The sequence below is a fragment of the Xiphophorus couchianus genome, chromosome 2, assembly GCF_001444195.1.
Source record: "Xiphophorus couchianus chromosome 2, X_couchianus-1.0, whole genome shotgun sequence".
In the NCBI taxonomy this organism is placed as follows: Eukaryota; Metazoa; Chordata; class Actinopteri; order Cyprinodontiformes; family Poeciliidae; genus Xiphophorus; species Xiphophorus couchianus.
The window spans coordinates 27,804,603-27,823,044 of NC_040229.1; the positions used below are offsets into that span (position 1 = coordinate 27,804,603).

General features: G+C 39.4%; 1 protein-coding gene across 3 annotated transcripts in view; it reads left to right on the plus strand.

Moving 5' to 3' along the window:
- LOC114150585 (transcription factor SOX-6-like) overlaps positions 1-18,442 on the plus strand; it is a 145,379-nt gene that overhangs the window by 53,195 nt on the left and 73,742 nt on the right. For all 3 annotated transcript variants that reach the window (XM_028027097.1, XM_028027109.1, XM_028027087.1), the window contains one exon: positions 76-286. In XM_028027097.1, the coding sequence (XP_027882898.1) occupies positions 76-286 (211 nt within the window). The remainder of the gene's footprint in view (positions 1-75; positions 287-18,442) is intronic.

Below are 18,442 nucleotides of genomic sequence, written 5' to 3' on the forward strand. Positions count from 1 at the left end.
AAGGTCCATTCTGCAGATCTTTTTCATTCATTTGTGGTGCTGAAGTTTAAACGCTCGTTGTCTATCTCTTCTCAGGACAATGATAGCAGCAAAGGCTGCTCTGGCTACCCTTACCGGACTAACTCTACCTCTCCTTCCAAGCCGGAGGAGTGTTCCAGGGATCGAGGGGAGTCGGTGATCGGCCTCGCCTTCGGGACTCCCGAGCGGCGTAAAGGAAGTCTGGCAGACGTGGTTGACACACTGAAACAGAAGAAGCTCGTAGAGCTGACCAAGTCGGAACAAGACGGTGAGAGAAAGTCTTCAGCTAGTTGAAAATGTGTGTGCGTGGTTTTTCATCTCTGTATTCAGGGAACACAGGAGACAGCTCCCTCTTTTTAGTGTTGCATTTCTTTCTGCTCAGACCTGGATACTACACACTGTAACAAGTCTTTCACTTGACAACCTCTCTTGTTGTCTTGCTTTGGACGATGGCTTTTCGAAGTCTGAGAGAAACACTTCTGCTCGGCTTAGGCTGTGTGTGAAGATTTATTGGCCTAGATGTTTTATAATCTAAATCTATCAATAAATAGATCCAGTTAGACTAAAAGGAAGTACAATTTTAATCCCAAGATTTTTGGTATAAAGACATTGCCAAAGTTTTTTGTCTTTCCCAGGTTGTGAAATAATTCAAACCAGACCTAAAAAAGCGTCAAAAACACAAAGCAGTTCCACCATTATGTGAGAGAAATTGATGAAGTCATACAGAAAAAAAGCCACTACAAATTATTATTGCAAAGGGTGGTTCTACAGACTCATTGGGTATCATGACTATTGTGAACAAATTCACAGTTAGCAATATTATCAGATTTGTTAAAATGTATAAAAATTCTAAAAGGACTGTTAAAGGTTTAAATTGATTCACTGACCATTACGCAATGAACATACATGTAGATATCATTAGCAGTTGTGGTAATAATAATACTGACAGATTTGACAACTTTTGTTCTTTATTAAAAAAATGAAGTCACAGAGGAATGCACAATAAGCATCGAGACTCGCGTGTTTTAACTTGATAGGGAAGAATATTTGCAGGAAGGTTTGTAGGAAGTTCTTACTCAGGAAGTTCTGACAAAGTAGAAACTTGCCAAAAAGCTTCAGGCAAAATGCCTTGTGTTATTTTGACAGTCTTGTCAAGTGGAAAGCTCTGGGTCTAAATATTATACAACAACAACAGAGAAATTAGAAAAAAATAAATAAATAAACAGATAGACCAGGTCATTTTGAAAATCACAAACTCTTTGATAAAGTTAGCTTACTTAGCATTAGCCGAACAAGGAAGCTAGAGGCAGAGAACTACTTCTGTTGTTTCCTTCTGCGTGTAGTAAAAACTAAAACTTCATAAATCTATCACTTTTCCATGGTGTGAATTTTTCTAAGAAATTGGAAAACAAGCAAACAAGTAGAGCAGGTCATTAAAAAAAAATCACAAACGTCTGAATAAAAGTTAGCTTACTCAGCATTAGCCGACAGGAAGCTGGAGGCAGAGATCTACTTCTGTTGTTTCCTTTTGCGTGTAGTAAAAACTAAAACTTCTTCAAAACTCTTGTGACAAAGTCTTCATATGAAACTTTTAATTTCCATGATGTGGCTATGACATAGATTTTTTCAATGATAATTATTAAAACCGCTTGTTGTATCTCTACACATTTTGTTTTGGCTTAATTTTTATTCAACAAATAATGATTCTGTACACTTATAATTTTTTCATTCATTTACTCATTTCATATAACTATTTTCTTCTAATTATTACTTGATACATAAAACTACAGCTAAAAATGTGTATTTTCTGTTTATCATGACTGAAACCATCACAAAGTCACATTGTCTTTATGGATTAAAAATCCTTTCACATAGTTACACCGTAGTTTGAATTTATATGGGCCAAGTCCTTTTATTCAATTATCTCCATATATGGATTTCCTTTAAAGTAAATCTTGGGTCAATGAAAGGTCAAAGTAAGAAAATAGTCTGCACTCATCAGTCATGTCTGTTGGTAATTTTTGTTTGGACAATCACTAAGCAAATGGAAATATACAAATAAAGTTTGCAGGTTTAATTATGACTCTTAAGTCTTAAGTATTTTGACTGCAAAATATAGCCACTCGTATAATACTGGGGGAAATTAGTGACAGTTACAGTAGGATTTTTTCACAATAATAACAGCTAAAACTGTCTGAACAAAACCTTCAATTAAATTACTTTAATGCCTCATATTTCATAGACAAGATGTTTTCTATCTTCTCCCCCCTGTTGCTTACAGAGTGAGACCAGCCATGTCGTCCATGCTTATTTTGTTTTCCCTTTCCTCTTCAGAAGATCTTTGAACATCTTAAATTACAAGTGGCTTATCCCTCGACTGTCAGATCACAGTTTCAGTCAGTGAAAACACAGGTTTCCCTTTCTCTCCGAGGCCTCCCGGCATGCCTCGGCTCGCCCTTTCCCTCCCCAAAGCGAGCCAGATCTAAACCCGTCAAACACCCCTCTTTACTGTTATGTGCAGATAGTAATCGTGATGATATCACAGGAGCTCTTGATCTCCCTCATTTAGAGGTTTTACTGTGTTATTGATACAGTAAAGTTGGCTAGAACGGGACAGCCAGAGGCGTAGTACAGTGAATGGTGCCTTGAGTTGAAAGGCAGGTAGCTGTGTTTCTTATCTGCCTCACAGGATCCTGCTTAAAAGGAAACAGTGTGTGTCTGTTGGGGGGTTCAAAAGGTGTTTTGACATTTCCCTCCTCTAATCTAAAGTGATATAAGTTAAAAGGTGAGACTGCTTTGTTTCAATAAGCGCCAACACAAACATTTCTTCACGTCTTCTCCTTAATAATTTACTTAGTAATTAACTAGCATGAAGCAGCTTTTAGCCCGATAATTAATGTAATTAAAACAGGGTGGAGCATGGAAGAACGCAGTGCTGTGCCTTCCTCACTTGTTGCTTCTCAATGCCTACCAGCTAGCTTAAAGTAGGCCACTGCTACACTTTTACCTCATTAGGAAGAAAAATTTAAAAAATAGTTTCCAGTCATGAAAGACAAGGGTGGTCATTGTGAGGAAACTAAAAGAGCACTCTTAGAATCGACACTAAGGTAAAACAACAACAGCTGGGAAACTGTTAGCAGAAGGACTGCTACGCACTGCCAAGCTAGCTAGCTGAACAGTTAGCCCAACTTACTGCACCGCTAATATCAGCTTATAATAGTTTTGCTGTTTTTATTAAAGGGGTAGTTAAGTAGGTAAGTTACCTGCAGCAGATAAATCTCTTGGTGTTTTCATTTAGTATTAATCAAAATTCATTATAACCCGAGGCTGAAGCTAGCAGCTATCCGGAGGCTAAAAACAAATCAGAATGCTTTATATGACTCTCTGTTTGACACTGGAAGCTCTTTGGTGGCACACCACCTCCACTTCCTGTGTCAATGATCATTCACTTCTCTGTTCAGCAGCTATCAAACAAAAGGTGATGATAGTTTAAATGTTAATAAGCTAGCACTGCCATAAATCACTCTGACCTTTTTGAGATTTAACTTTTTTTAAGATGGAGGAAGTCCACTTTGATCTCAGCTCCGCTTTGACTATTAGTTTCAGCCTCCAGGACCAACAAATCTGGATTTACACTACATATAGACCTGAGGAGAGTTATTTACTGCTGTCCCTGTTCCTTTAAGAGAAATATGGAATAAAAGCACTTGAAGCTATTACTGAATTTAGAAGGTGTGCTACAGCATTTTTATCTGAACTTATGTACTAAAAATAGTATGTTAATTTTAAGGATATCATCATACAGGAAATATACAAATATATAAATATATTAGTATTTGATCAGTAGTAGAAATAATTTTCTTAATATGTTTAGATTATGTACATTTTTGTTTGACTGTGGGATTTTTAACTGCAGTTTAATATTCCATGAGTCTCCTACTGATCCATTTAAATGGGCGTTTTCCACTTCTGTGGAATCAGCAAATCAGCTCAAGTTTGGTTTTCAAGGACTCTGATGATCAGCAGGTCAAATTACAAAAAATGTCATTTCCCCCCTCGCTCCATTCTTTTCCTTAAACGAATCACAGAACTTCCAAAATTTTTACTTGACGAATAACTTGACCAACTACCAGCTCGCAATTTGATGGACATAAATTTTGCATAGACGGGGAAAATCTTGTGATGTGCAATCTTTGTCAGAGATCAATCAGCAATTTTGTTTTACTTTTTTATGTCATATAGTCCTACCTGCACGGCAGCATTGTATTAGTCATTTTCTTTGCTGCCGCAGAGTAAAAGATCTTGAACATTTCGGTGAAATCAAACAGGAGAAGCGATGTGTGATGGCGGCGCCTCTTGGCCCGCCTCACCGTACGGTGTCAGCGTGTGTGAACGGGGCCTCCTAAAATGTTCCCGTAAATTGCTGTGATCCTTGAAGGCGCATTGTTCAGCTGTTTGCCGTGGAAATGCGTTCCACTCTGGATTTGCTGTGTACTGATTGACGGGCACTTCTGCTTCTTTTTTCTTTTTCTGTTTTTTTTTCTCACCTAATGAGCTTCGCCAAAATGAAGCGAGTCGATCCATCGATGTCTGAGGCTGAATGCTTCATTAAGTGAGCTCTCCTTCTGTGGCTTTCACAACTGATGAGGATTAAAGCATCAGACTTTTTTAAAATTTTCTCTGTTTCTGATGTTTTTTTCTCTCTCTCTCTTTTTTGAATGTTTGAATAGGCTACTTTAATTGCACCTTTCTCTGTCTGCCATGTTTTTTTTTTTCTTCCCATTTTCACCTGATTAGAGACTTCCTTCTCTTGTCTTCAACCCTTCAATCTTCAGCAGCCTTTTTACTTTATGGAATTTCTCTCCCGCACGCCGACCTCGCTCCCATCCTAAATCAAAGCTCTTGTTGTGCCGGCGACAAACGGGGGTGTTGCAAATTCACAATCTGTCGGATTTGTTTTTAATTTGTTGAAAATGCACAGGAGCGCAAGGTCGCCCCGGTGAATAGGGACCATCCTGTTAAGGCAGGAATTAAAGATGATTTTTTTCTTAAATGATCTTCCTCTGACGCCTCAGAGGTTAGGAACCCGTTTAGTATCAGAACGGTGACGCCCCCCCCTCCCCCAACAGAGCTCTTGTGACTCTTTCCTCAACCCGGACTCGCTCTGGTTCTGTTTACTGTACGATCAGATAGAATGGACTCTATTAGGGAGCATGGCTGATCTCAGTGCGCTCCGCAGCAACAGCAGCAGAACATGTCGCTTAACCCCATGTCGGCACGCTGTTAGCAGCCCCACTACTCAGAGGAACCCTAAGTGCCCATGACAGTTCTAATAAATAGACATGGCCTCGCTGTAAGTTCTAAAAGATTTATTTCTTTTCCCTCTCTCTCCTTTTCTTAGCACAAGTGCAGCCTCAGCCTTTAAAAGCTTTATCGAGAACTCTTCAAGACAGTGTCAGGTAGTTGTGTTACCACACAGCTGGTTGCTGAAAATCCTCCCTTTTCACCTGGGCTTTCACAACACGCGAGCCAAAAGAGGGGCTTTTCTCGACAATTTTGTATTTATGTCGAGTCGCGGCTGCGTTACCCCGATGGTTTGGACACAAAGGCGCGCCGAGCACAAAAGCCTTTCTCTGCGCTGCTAAAGCACTTAGCACATATTAGACTGTTAGGCTGGTTTTGTTTGTTTGTTTGTTTGTTTTTCGAATGAAGAATGCTCAAGGCCGGGACGAGGTAACGTCAGCAGAGAAAAGGGGAAAAAGTAAAACAGAAAGGCGTACGGAGGGAACAGAAATGCATTTTTCCCTTAAGCATGAAATTGTACAAATTGAAATTATGACAACAAAATTTGCTTCGTGGAAACACTCAGATTTTGAAAAAACTAAAGTTTTGGTCTAGGATGAGGTGATTGATGTCATTTCGCAAAACTGCAAATGACAGTAGAAGTAATTCTACAAGTTACTGTCTACAAATTACCACAATAATTGGCTGACTATGCCAACTTAGTCAGCCATCTAAAGGGCCTAACGCAGCACTGGTGCCTGGCAGACCCTTAAAATCACACTAATCCCTGTTTTTTCACATCGCACGAGTCACTAGATCAACAGCCAGATTGATCTAAAAAATGAGGAAGAAAACAACAGGAAGTAGTAGGAGGAGGATGGTTTGTTTTGGGTTGTTTCGCACAATGATCAGCTGGTTCCACCAGAGCTCCCACCGCTTCACACAGGTCATAAAAAGATGTTTGAATCCATAACTCTTCTGTAAAATCTGCAATTTCAGTTTCTCTAAAACATCACATTCATAACTGCTCCCCAGTAGGCGGAGCTTGTTGCTCCAATGCCTGAATAAGACGCAGACGTCTCCTCTGATTGGCTGATAAAGGATGAGCGCTAGCACCATGGCTGAAATATGAATATGTCTCATGTAACTGTTTTTCACTGCCATTATTTTTATGACTTATTGTGTGAGCAAGCTTATTCATGTGTGATTTTAATTTCATTTCTTACTTAGTGGAAACACCACAATTGTATTTTTTTGACTTTATTAGAACACAGACAAAAATTTGTAATGGAAACGCAGCTACTAATGTAAGAAGCTGAAGAGAGTGGGAAACACATTGAAGAGAAAGAAGCCAAACAATAACCTGTCGTCATAAGTTTCCTGTTGGTTCTGTTTCCTGTAAAAGCAGAACGCCAAGTCGAAGCACTCTGGGATTCCAGCCGACTAACTTCAAACCCGTTGAAGTGTGCAATCAGGCTCCCCTTCCCGCGTTTGATGAGCGAATTATGATTATCTGCATTGTTGCTCCTCAATAGAGCCAACCTGCTGCTAACGGGGGCCTGGCACGGGTAGCGTGCCCCTATGCCAACTTAGTCAGCCATCTAATGGGCCTAACGCGGCTCCGGCGCCTGGCAGACACTTAAAATCACACTAATCCCTGCTTAAAAGCAGAGCGGGGCTGAATCACTGCACAGTTTGTTTCATTTGCAAACGAGACGGGGCTCAACTGCAGCTGAGCTGAGGTAACAGGGAGACTTATTTCTGAGTTCAGCAATATATCTGCAGAAGTATTCCCGCCCATTGAATTTCTTTTACATTTGATCCTGTTACCACCACAAATTTCAACAAATTTTATTGTGATTTTATGTGAGAGACATTTTTATTGAGCCTGCTTTAATCTGATTAAGTCCAGGACAACTAATTACATTCAGAAGTCACCTAATCAGTAAGTAGAGTCTTCTTGTATGTGATTTAAACTCAGTATTAATCTGCTGGGTCTTTGAAGGCTTCAGAGGTTTGTTAGAGAACATTAGTGAACAAAACTGAATAACAAAGACCTAGGTACACAGCCGACAGGTCAGGGAAAAAGTTATTAGGCAGTGGTGGGCACCACTAGCTAAAAGGTTAGCTGCACTAACCGTAAAGCACAAATCATGAACAATAGTTGATGTTGAAATGCTATATGGTACTTATATAACGTGGTACTTAGTGGAAGCTAATGGTAAAGCACTAATGTCAGAAATGTTGACGCACAATATCGGCAAAAAGAAAAAAATCGCTGAGGCGCTATAGCATCATGAAGCCTATTGGAAGTTAATGCTAAAGCGCTAATGTCAGACATGTTGACACACATTGACAAAAAAAAATGCTGAAATGGTTTAACCAACATGGTACTTAGTGGAAACCAGTGCTAAAGCGTTAACTCTAGACATATTGACACACAACATTGGCAAAAAGGAGAAAATGCTAAAACGCAATACCTGCATGGTACTTAGTGGAAGCTAATGCTAAAGCGCTAATTTCAGACATATTGAAACCCACCGTGTGTCGCAAGGACAGCGTGAGGAGGCTTTCAAAACAATTCATGTATGTGAATTTTGTACTTTTTAAATTAACATCTCTGGTTTTTTCTTCTTGTAAGTGTTATATTCTTCTTATACCTCATTCATTTGTTTGGAGGAAGTGGAGGAGATTGATCTTTTCATAGATTATCTGTCTTATGTTACATTGTCTCGACATGGTAGCAGTTTTAACAAATAGGTAAAAAAAAAAAAAAATTAATTAAAGTCTCATACTGCAACTTTAAGACATGGATCAGACGTACGCTAGTGTTAATCCATCACGTAAACTCCCTACGAGTCCCATGAGCGTTTGCGGTTGTGATTCTGATCTTTTGCAAACTATATGTTGCCAGGGCGCGATAGACGGAGCGTTTGTCTTCGTTATACAAGGAGACTTTTTTTTTCCTTTCTATTTGACAGAAATCCAACAACAACACTTCTGTTTATTCCAGACAAAAGCGTTGAACCTTGACTAAACGGAAGGCGTGTCGTTTCGTGCCAGCCAAACACACTCTCTGCTGAGTCGGATGCCTAAACAGAAGAATAGGCATCATTTCTGAAATCATATTTATTTCACTGCATTCAAGGCTGATTCATACGCCCCTTTATTAGTTGAATATTTAGTAGTTTGAAAATATAAAAGCAAGAAACACACACACACACACACCACTTCTCGCTCATTCCATCAAGGCCCCAAAACATTTGCAAGGCGCCCCTCCCACCATATGGAACCAGGCATCCAGTCTGGGATTAGTGGTTATCACGACGCCGCTTTCGGGATCGAACAAACCCAACTCTTCTTCATAAGTCATCATGACTGTCTCGATGGAGTCATTCGTGCGGGAGCTCTAACTTGCGACGCCTTATAATTAAGCGTTAAGTATAAAACTCCTGTTATCTGTTCGGCCCAGATGAGTCCGACATCAACCTAAAATAAGCCGTGAGATTCTGGCTCGGTTTGTCCGTTGTCCACGTTTGTTCGGGTTTGCGATGACGAAGGCGGCCTGACGGGAAGAGTAGATTAAAATAACACGTTTAAGATGAGGTCGTAATTTGAATAAAAGATGAGTGCTTGTTTGTGTTGCAGCTTTCAGTCATTTCAGGGTTTCCCTCAGGAGACTTACTAAGCCCGGTGGTCGGGGCGCCGAGGCGGTCCACCGTGTTTTTGTATTAAAAGATGTTAAGTAGACAGGAAATGTAAAAATATTACTGGGTAATTGTATGTTACTGAAAAACATCGCCAGTGAAACGCTATTTAGACCCACAACTAGTCTTAAAAATAACAAATGAAAAAATACAATTAAATTAATATTAATTATTTGCACTTCTGTTTAATCCAAGTTCAGTCAGCAGCTCCATCAGGCCCCCGGGGCTTCAGGGGCCCATAAATGCTAATATTTTCACACAGACCACAGATACATAAATGTAACATTTGTTTATTGATTATCAAAGCTGCTAAATTTGATTTAATGGTGTCAGAATACATAAATTAAAAGATTTTAAATTGTTTGACATTTATATGTAAGATTTTAAGGATCTGGCAAGTTTACTATGTAAAAGTTCAAAGAACAATATTCATAGTTAGATTGTTTTGTTACCATAGCAACAATCTGATGCTGTGAGTTTAATCTTTGAGTTTGAGCTCCGTTTGTTCACAAATACAAACTAGTAAACTGCGATTGTAACTGATTGTTTTTAGGTTGGCGAATTAAACTACTCCACCTCTCCCGGATTTCACTAAATCTACGAAGCTGTTAGAGGCGCTGATGAGTTTAGCAGCAAGAGGGGCCCCTAAATCAGATTCTGCTCAAGACCTCATACAACCTTGTACAGGCCCTGCATGATGAGTTAAAGCCGCTGCACTGCAGATGTGCAACTAACGGAGATTTAAATTAACCCTGCAAATGTGCCTTTTTTCCCATTTTGTGTCTGTTGAGTTTTAAACAAGGGGCCACACAAACTATTTTGGTTGGTCCAGTTTATGGGACGAGTTTCTCAAATCTCTGCGCAGCCGTGCATATTAACTCTGGCTACGTGGACAAAGCATTTGATATGGTTTATTGCATTGTGTAACCGGAAAAAAAATGCTAAAAATAATAATAAAATAATATAAAACCAGCGTGATGCGTGACTACGAGGAAAGCTCCTCACCGGGCTGAACCTGAATGATGAGGCTAGCGCTGGTTCGGTAACCACCAACGCTCTGGCCGATCGGGAACACATACACTTTATCAGCGCACACAGAGCCGGGTGCTGAGCAGCGTGTTGAGCTGCAAAGTCCGCATATAATTCTTTGTTCTCAAAGATAAATCATTCTCACTGCTCCTCAACGTGCATCTCTGAAAGCGCGACTACAAGCTGCGCAACCAGAGCTAACGCGGTGGGGTTTAAACTCCTACCTTGATCAAAAACTCTGGAAAGAAACATAACTCCTCACAGGGGGTTGATGTAAATATCCATACAGGTCAGCCTGTGTCCAGTTTGAGTGAAACGAGGCGCGATCCGCGAAGAGGTGAACTTAATCCAGCTGTTGCAGCGCGCGAGGCAACGCGGTGTGATTGGTGCATAAACTATAGAAGATATGTCTATCTTCTATAAACTTATCTTTTAGGAATAAATCTGCTCCTCCAGTGAAATGCTCACAGCAACAGAGACTCTTGCAAACCGGCTTTAAAAAAAAAAAAAAATTATTTTCTTTTTCTTTTTATATTTTTCCTGAAAACATAAACGAGATGCAATTGATGCAATGAGGGAAATACTTTTTTTTTTAACAAAATCATCTTTAGCTTAATTATTGCTATCCCTCTAGCAATAAAAAGCAAAGACCTTTTACACAGATTTTTTAAAATATTTGTGAGAGAAAGACGGGCCCCCGATGTCCTTAAACTTGGGCATAATCGGGATCGGCAAGTCAGGCTTTTTAAAGACAGTTGATCGGTCAGAAAACTGCAATCGGTGCACAAGTCAAGGATGGTAAAGATTTGACCAACAAACTAGAAAACAATTGAAAACAACCCCAAAAAATCAGAAATTGTCTGTTTTTGTTTTAATACTGCAACAGCCAGAAGTCCTTTTTGTTTTGAATCTTTATTAATATAAAGATTTTATAAAGATTTTATTTATTGTTGAGCAAGTAGAACAAAACAAAAAATCACAATAAACAAAACAAAACAAAAAATCACAATACGTAACTTTTGGCCCCTTAGGCATAAAGTCTGTACACTGTGCAGTTCAGAGGAGCCTGCTCTGTCTGGAGAGGAGGCCGGTTCCAAAGCGGGTCACCCGTTCACCCATATTACGCCTCCTCCAGCTGGGCGACGGGGTCAGAGCGAGGCCAGGCCTACTTCTGACCGTGTTTCTCTGACACAATAAAGACCTTCGGCCAGGTCTCGCTTTGTCCTTCCAGACTGCCCAGAGCTCGTTTCAACATGTCTGCCGCTGACGCCACTCCAGCCATGGTGCACGTTGTACGACCTCCTCAGTACGGTATCGGATGAGGATATCCAAAGGGAACTGCATCACCAATGCTGGGGGGGAAAAATCGCACCAACTCTAGAAAAGTATTCACACCGCTAGAACCTGTCAAGATTTATCCTGGTTACAAATCAAACAGGCTGTTTGTGGTGCCTGTAACCCATTGTGATTTCAGGTGACAGACCAAGAGAAAGCAGCAGGTAAGTGTGAGGAGGAAAGAAAAGTGATACATGATTTTCAAATTCTTTTTGCAACCAAACTTCTCCATAGTGTGGCATGTGTATGTATTAAGCTCCCTTTAGCTAGCTGAGCTGCAGAGCAGACATAAAACCTGTTTTTTATCAGGATTGTTATTTTTTTAAACTAGTGTTATTAGCTAGCTTGCCCTTAGCTAAATGTACAAGCCAGCTGATTTAAGTACAAGCATCTAGGTGAGGTGCAAAACAAACCCAAAATTTGTTTTTGCTCAGAATAATAATTTTTTAAAAGTTTTGTTATTAGCTAAATAGATATAAGCAGCTTGCTTGTACCTATCCAACTGTTAGCCCGCTAGCTGTGTTTCCAGATTAAATCATCTGCAGATTTTCTTTGCCTGGCTAAGCTGCAGGAGAAACTCCAGTTCGTGACCTAACGTGGAACCTCTGCAAGCACCTTGAGCCTTGCGCTCCTTCTGTATGCCCAATCAGCGTGTGTGTGTGACAGGGAGTTGCGATGACAGCTTAACAGCAAGCACGGTCAACCCCAAGAGCTAATCTCATTGGGTAATTGACAAAGCCTTGGCTGTGGCACCATGTTTGCCTTCCTCTACAGGATTGGCAGCGTGAGCTGTGATTGTTTGCAGGAAGAGCTTTTCCCAGTGTGTGTTGTTCATGGACGTTTGTATAATAAAACTTCTGAAATTAGCCCTTACCTGGCAGATTTATGAGGGGGACAAAACAGATTTGGAGTTGGAGCAGAGATTCCAGATATCCTGGAGTGCTCAGCTCTCTTCCTCTCTGCTAACTGACACTCTCTCTCTCCTCCCCAGACTCGTTGGAAGTTGCTTTCAATCTATCACGTTGTAATTGATAGGGCTTTCCTAGCTAATGATCACCCACAGCCTGCGGGTCTCGACTGCGTAGTCGGTGGGGTAGACCTCTGCTGCTCTGCTTGGCTGCAGGCCAGCCAGCATATGGTGCAGCAGTAATGTGGTTTGTTGGAACAGCTTTGTACCGCGTCCAAAAAAATCAGATTAAATCGTGATTTTTATCAAGCTTTGCTTTTCTTTTTCTGTTTTCCCCCCCCCTCTCCCTCCCGCAAGGATATCAGTTAAAGTCTAAATTGCTCCGTAATTTGGTGAATGCCAAATTAATGCGAGAATAATGAAGAGAAACCTGCAAGGTCGCAGCAAGAATCATGTTTAAGGCAAGAAAAGAAGAAGGTTCGAAGATGATTGTTTACTTTCTAGTGGTTTACAAGTGGAAATCAGATTTATTCGGTATGATGCACTCTGACTGAACAGCCTCTCCCAATTTTCTTTTTTTTAAAGAAACTCAGCTAATTTTACAAAAACGAGAAAACCTTTGCATGAAACTATTCATTTCAAGTATTGAAACATCTGTGAATGTATAAAATATAGTCACTTATTTGCATATTAATTTGCTTGAAGCTTATTCAGAATCTCTTTTACGTTAACATTCGATACAGCAAAGAGACCATAGAACTGCAAATAGACTTACATCATCTGCTTTAGCCGCAGGCTAACGCAGAGTTTATGTTGGAGCTGCACTTTCTGCACATTGGTTTTTGGTATGTGTCATATTTCTTCATGATTAGTTTTCATGGTTTTATTTTAGCAGCATATACTCTCATCTTTTAGTACCTGTACGTTTACTTAGTGTGGGAAAAATGTGGAGGATTTTACATAGAGGAAATAATTGTCGTTATTTGGTCGACTGGTTGTTAACTTAATTGTCGTTAACAACCAGTTAAAGTTATCAGCAGCCTTTAAAATTTCCTTTAGGTAGCTAAAGCATTGTTTTTATGTGTAGCAAATGTTTCTAAAACTTGATCAGAGTTTCTATGAACTTTTTAGCTTTACTTTTTATTTTTCCTGAGGAATAAATATGACATGAAATTTCTATTTTCCACTGATTAAAATAGGAAAGACAAAAAAAACTGGAGGGTTCAGTTTGTTGATCTAGCTGTGAAATGGCTACAAAGAAACAAACTTTTCTAAATCTGCCATTTTACACAGAGCAGTAGGTTAAAAGTTTTGAACAACTGGAACTTTAATTAAGATGCCCGAATGACATCTACTCTCCATAACCATTAGACACTAATCATTAGAACAACCAATTGGTTGGTTGGTCAGAGATGCCAGTAAAAGCTGTCGCTGTCCTACTAGCACAAATGTTTTAGTCAGATGGGACTAAAATTGACATTGATATTATGTGACTAAAACCTGTGAGTTTGGACTTAAACCCAAAAGAAAGTCTGTGTGGCAAACTGGAGAGAAAATTCATAAGAGGAGACTCAGGATTCTGAGTTATGTAGAGAGACTGTAAAAAAACAAAGATTCCTCTTCCTGGCTGCTAAAACTTTGTAAAATGTTTAAGGAGAAGATGAAGAGCTATCTATCTTTTTGCCAATAGACAGTTGAATGAACTATTCATATTGTAGGTGTACCAATAATTTAGCTATCTGGGATTTACTGTTTTTCTGTTTATTTACCCATTATAGTACTTCGAGGTTATAGTACTGCATTAAATTGTATATTTATTGCAGGAATTGCTTTTATCTTTTCACTTTTTTATATTTAATTAAGTAAATGTCTAAATATGGCGACCAGTTCTCTGAATTTGAAGCATTTAGCTATAGTAAAATTGTGTTGCAACATTTAATTTCTCTTTGGGATTAATAAAGTGTTTTTGATTTTTGGAACTGTATTAATAGCAGCACGATGGTGTAGGTGCAAATAAACATGATCTGCACTGAGTTTTGATTTTTATCAGATGCTATCTTGCTTTAGCCACAGGCTAAACACCAGTTTACTTTAGCACTGCGCTTTCCTCACACTGTGGCTTCACGTTTTGTGAATCTTTACCAACATGACACAGTTTTTCAAACCTTTATTAACTTTATCTAAACTGATGCGTCACAAGTTAATGACTTTCATATCAGCCATTACGCTGATGATGACCTGATTTTTATACACGCCTGTTCTCTGCAGCTCCTTGCTGATCATACCAGCTATGATGGTAGATAAAGATAAAATGTGCAGCTTTTCATCGTTCAGCTCTTTTTTATTGACTCAGTCCAGACTCACTGTCAGTCCTCAGAGGTTTGACCCCTGACCCTCTCCACCGCCATTCAAGTCACACGTCCAGCCGAGCCAAAACAATGTTTCTATTGTGTCAAAACCACACGTTTTCCTGTGTCTGCATGTCTGCGCAGATATGTCTCGGTGTGTCGGGGTGTGTGTGAGTGTGTGCGCTGAGAGAGGGTTTCATGTATCAAGCCTAAAGTGGAACCAGAAGCTCGGGTCTTGAACTGGTGTTTTCAGTTTAAGAAAGAGGCAATATGGTACGAGGGGTGTAAGTCTTGTCAGCTTTCACGCAGCCAAAAATTGATTGCAGGTTTTATAGTGTGTTTAGGATTAAATTTCTTGTTTTCTTTTTTATATTTCTTAATTTATATTATGTTTTTGTTTTTTTTATATGAAAAATTTCACTTTACAATTTAACCATTTAAAGCCTGGTACAAGAAAAATTTGTACAAATTTTAAAAAGTCAAAGTATTTTGACTAGTCTTGTTTTTCGTATGGTAATTGATTCCATAACATTTTGCTATCTGATAATTATCATTAAAATATATGTTTTTATATTATGCATTTAGCCTTTTTTATTAGAAAGAATCAGTAAAAAAATATTAAAACTTTGTCAGAGGTAGAAATCGGCTTTGTTAAAGACGGGCCACTGAAAAAATCTCTGACTTTTAAAAAAAATCTCACATTTTTTTAATGCCACATTCCTCTTCTGATGTAAAATAAAACCAAAAAGCATTTTAAAAAAAATATAAACATGTCACTAATTTTTTTTTATCAAACATGAAATGAGTCTGAAGGAAAATAGGAATGAACTTCGGTGAATATTTTTGTTCCAGCCTGAAACGCGCTCAAACAGCATTCCTTCGTCTACTCACAGGGGGCAAAGTGGGGTTAATTGTATTTTGTCGTTCCACAATAGGATTTTAAGGCTCTGTTGCTAACCATTAAAAAGATGTTTAGCTTTTAACACTTTTATTTACTTCAACTCAAGTAGAACAGACCCTTCGGCCGGCTGCGGCTCACCAGCCGACTCAGCCGAGTCTTTATTGTTCTCCACCTCTGGGCTTGATGAGATTAGCTGGAGATGCTGCGTCATTTCTTTCCAGGGAAACCAAAAAAAAGAAATTCTGCGTATAATGAGATTTATTATTTAGTCCAGGCTTCTTGTTTTATCTCAGCAGAGAGAATGAGGATTTCATCTTTGGAATCTGTGGATCCATTGCTTTGAGCCTCTCTGTCCTGAAGTATCTTAATTTAATCTTAGTCCATAATATACACTGTTGTTAAAATACATTTGTTTACTTTTATACTTTATTTTATAAATTGACAAATAATGTCCAGGTCTATATATTTGTCATACCGTAGCCTATTTTTTTTGTTTACAAAGTACAGCTAATTTAACAATACCTGCAACACTATAACTTCACAATATCCAGACAGCCATAATTTTTATTCAATTCAATTAAAAATACTTTATTAATCCTAAAGGGCAATGAAATGTCATCCAAGTTATCTTCAAAGTCAGCCCTGTAGCAGTCAGTCTTGCAGTGAACCTGAAGAGGCCTCTGACTGAAGACTTTTCTTGTGTTATATTCTCATGACTGCCATTATTTGCTAATAGCTCAGTATTCAGGAAGCAGAGATGATACTCCATCGTGTGTTCTGGATGATACCATCAGTTGTTAGCAAACACTGCTAATCCACCTGGCCGTTGCTTTCCTCATTTCTCTAAAGTTCTTCGCCTGGACTTTCTCCCATTGAGTTGGATTCCCTTTGGTAGATTTTCTCCTGGGCCAATCAGCGAACAGATTGTGAACAATAGCGTTTTTCTGCGCTGTTGTAGAATTGTAGTCTGGCTGTAGTTTTAGCAATGACAGCGGAGGAAGTGAACAAAGACAAGTGAATGTAGCCAAACATGTTAGCTACACTTCCAAATATTGAGTTAACATCAACAGCCGCCTCGTTCGGACCGGCACTTCTCTCTTCACTGTGGGAGACAGTTGTTTACTGCAGGCAATTTCCGGTTACTTCGTAGTGTTGAAATAGCGTATTACATACATTACGGCTAAACATTAGCGATTGGGTGACTTTTAAAACTTCAACAGAGTCCACACCTTCAATAAGTAATGATTTCTCTATATCCGAGGGTCCAGACTGCAAAACGTAGATGAAGCAGCTGGTTTGTACCACTTGTTTGTAACTGTCATGACAATGCCGGTGTCCTCATGGACCCATTGACTTACATGTCAGCATTTTCAGGGTTACAGTTAACAGGTCAAAGTTCACCTTTAAAGATGCTTCAGTTACAGTCATTGTTAACGGATTCCTTTGAGACTCAGTAATCATGTCCTCAAATGAATGAATGTTACCTCAAATTTATAAAGAATTCAAGGTAAGATGACAGCCCCGCAATAAAAAGATTTATTTTAATTTATTTAAGGTTTCTTAGTCATCTTCACCACAAATGCCAACCGATTTGGTGTCATTATCAATGTTTGTCCTGGACAGCGAAGGAAAGCAAACTGTTTGGTGAGAGTGTGTAAACGAATAAAGGAGGTCTGCATGCCACACAAAATTCCCCTGCCCCTCCAACACACACACACACACATACACACACACCCACATGTTTGCATGGCTCTTTGTGGGGACTTTCAATTGACTTCTATTCATTTCTACAGCCTAAACCTTGCCCTTACCCTAATCCAACCAAAACTCAATTCACACCTTAATCCTAAATCTGACCCCTGATCCATAAACAGCGTTCCTTCTGGGAACCATGCTTCGGTCCCCATAAGGAGCAGTGGGTCCCCACAACGTTGTATGTGTCGGGAAAATCGTCCCCACAAGGTATTACAAACAAACACACACACACACACACACACACACACACACACCCACACGCGCACCCGCACACATAAAGAAGAAAAAAAGAAAAGAGACATTCTTGGGCTCTGTGTGGAAAACATGCCCCTGAGGGCTTGCCTGATTTAGAATGGTTAACTCAGACAATAGCTCATTTGTGGTGCCCTCATCCTGACAAAAGGAGCTATAGGCACTCATTACTGCACATGCTCCATTGTGAATGGCTTAATGTTGAGTTTGTACGTACGGGCCCACTGTGCGGTCATGGGATGCCGTCCTCCAGCAGAGCACAACTCCTTCACTGAGCTCATTAAAGTCTAACATGTTTACAGAGGGATTATGATCAATATAAATAAGCTGATGCAAGGGTCTGAATTATACGGGGGCAAAACATAAACAAAGAGGGGAGACAGCTGCACAATGTAGCAGAGAAACCTTGTGTGCGCTACAGGTATTACTGCTGGTGATTCAGCATATCAATATACAGTGGTGGGAGCCGCTAACTAGAAAGCTAATTGCGCTAACCGTAAAGAACTAATAATAAACATTAGTTCCACTAAAGCTAGAGCACTACAGAAACAAAAGCTAATGCTAAAGGGCTACACCAACACAGAATTTAGCAGAAGCTAGCCTTAATTTTGATTTACATTATATCTGCCCTTGAAGGACTACAACCCTCTAGCACTAAGTTGATTTAGGTATAATAATTTACATGAAAATAAAAATAATAATAATAATAATTTACATGATCTATATTGCCCTTAGATATTGTATTTGTGATCGTATCTTGTTTTCTTCTGTCCGTGTTTTATTTTGTTCCTGAATGTTTCTTGCTTGAGGTGAAGTTACTGGAAAAAAAAGACTCAAATTGTTGTGTAAGCAGTCTCTGTCCGCTTCAAAATAAGAGCATGAACATAAACGCCTAACTACTTGAAGA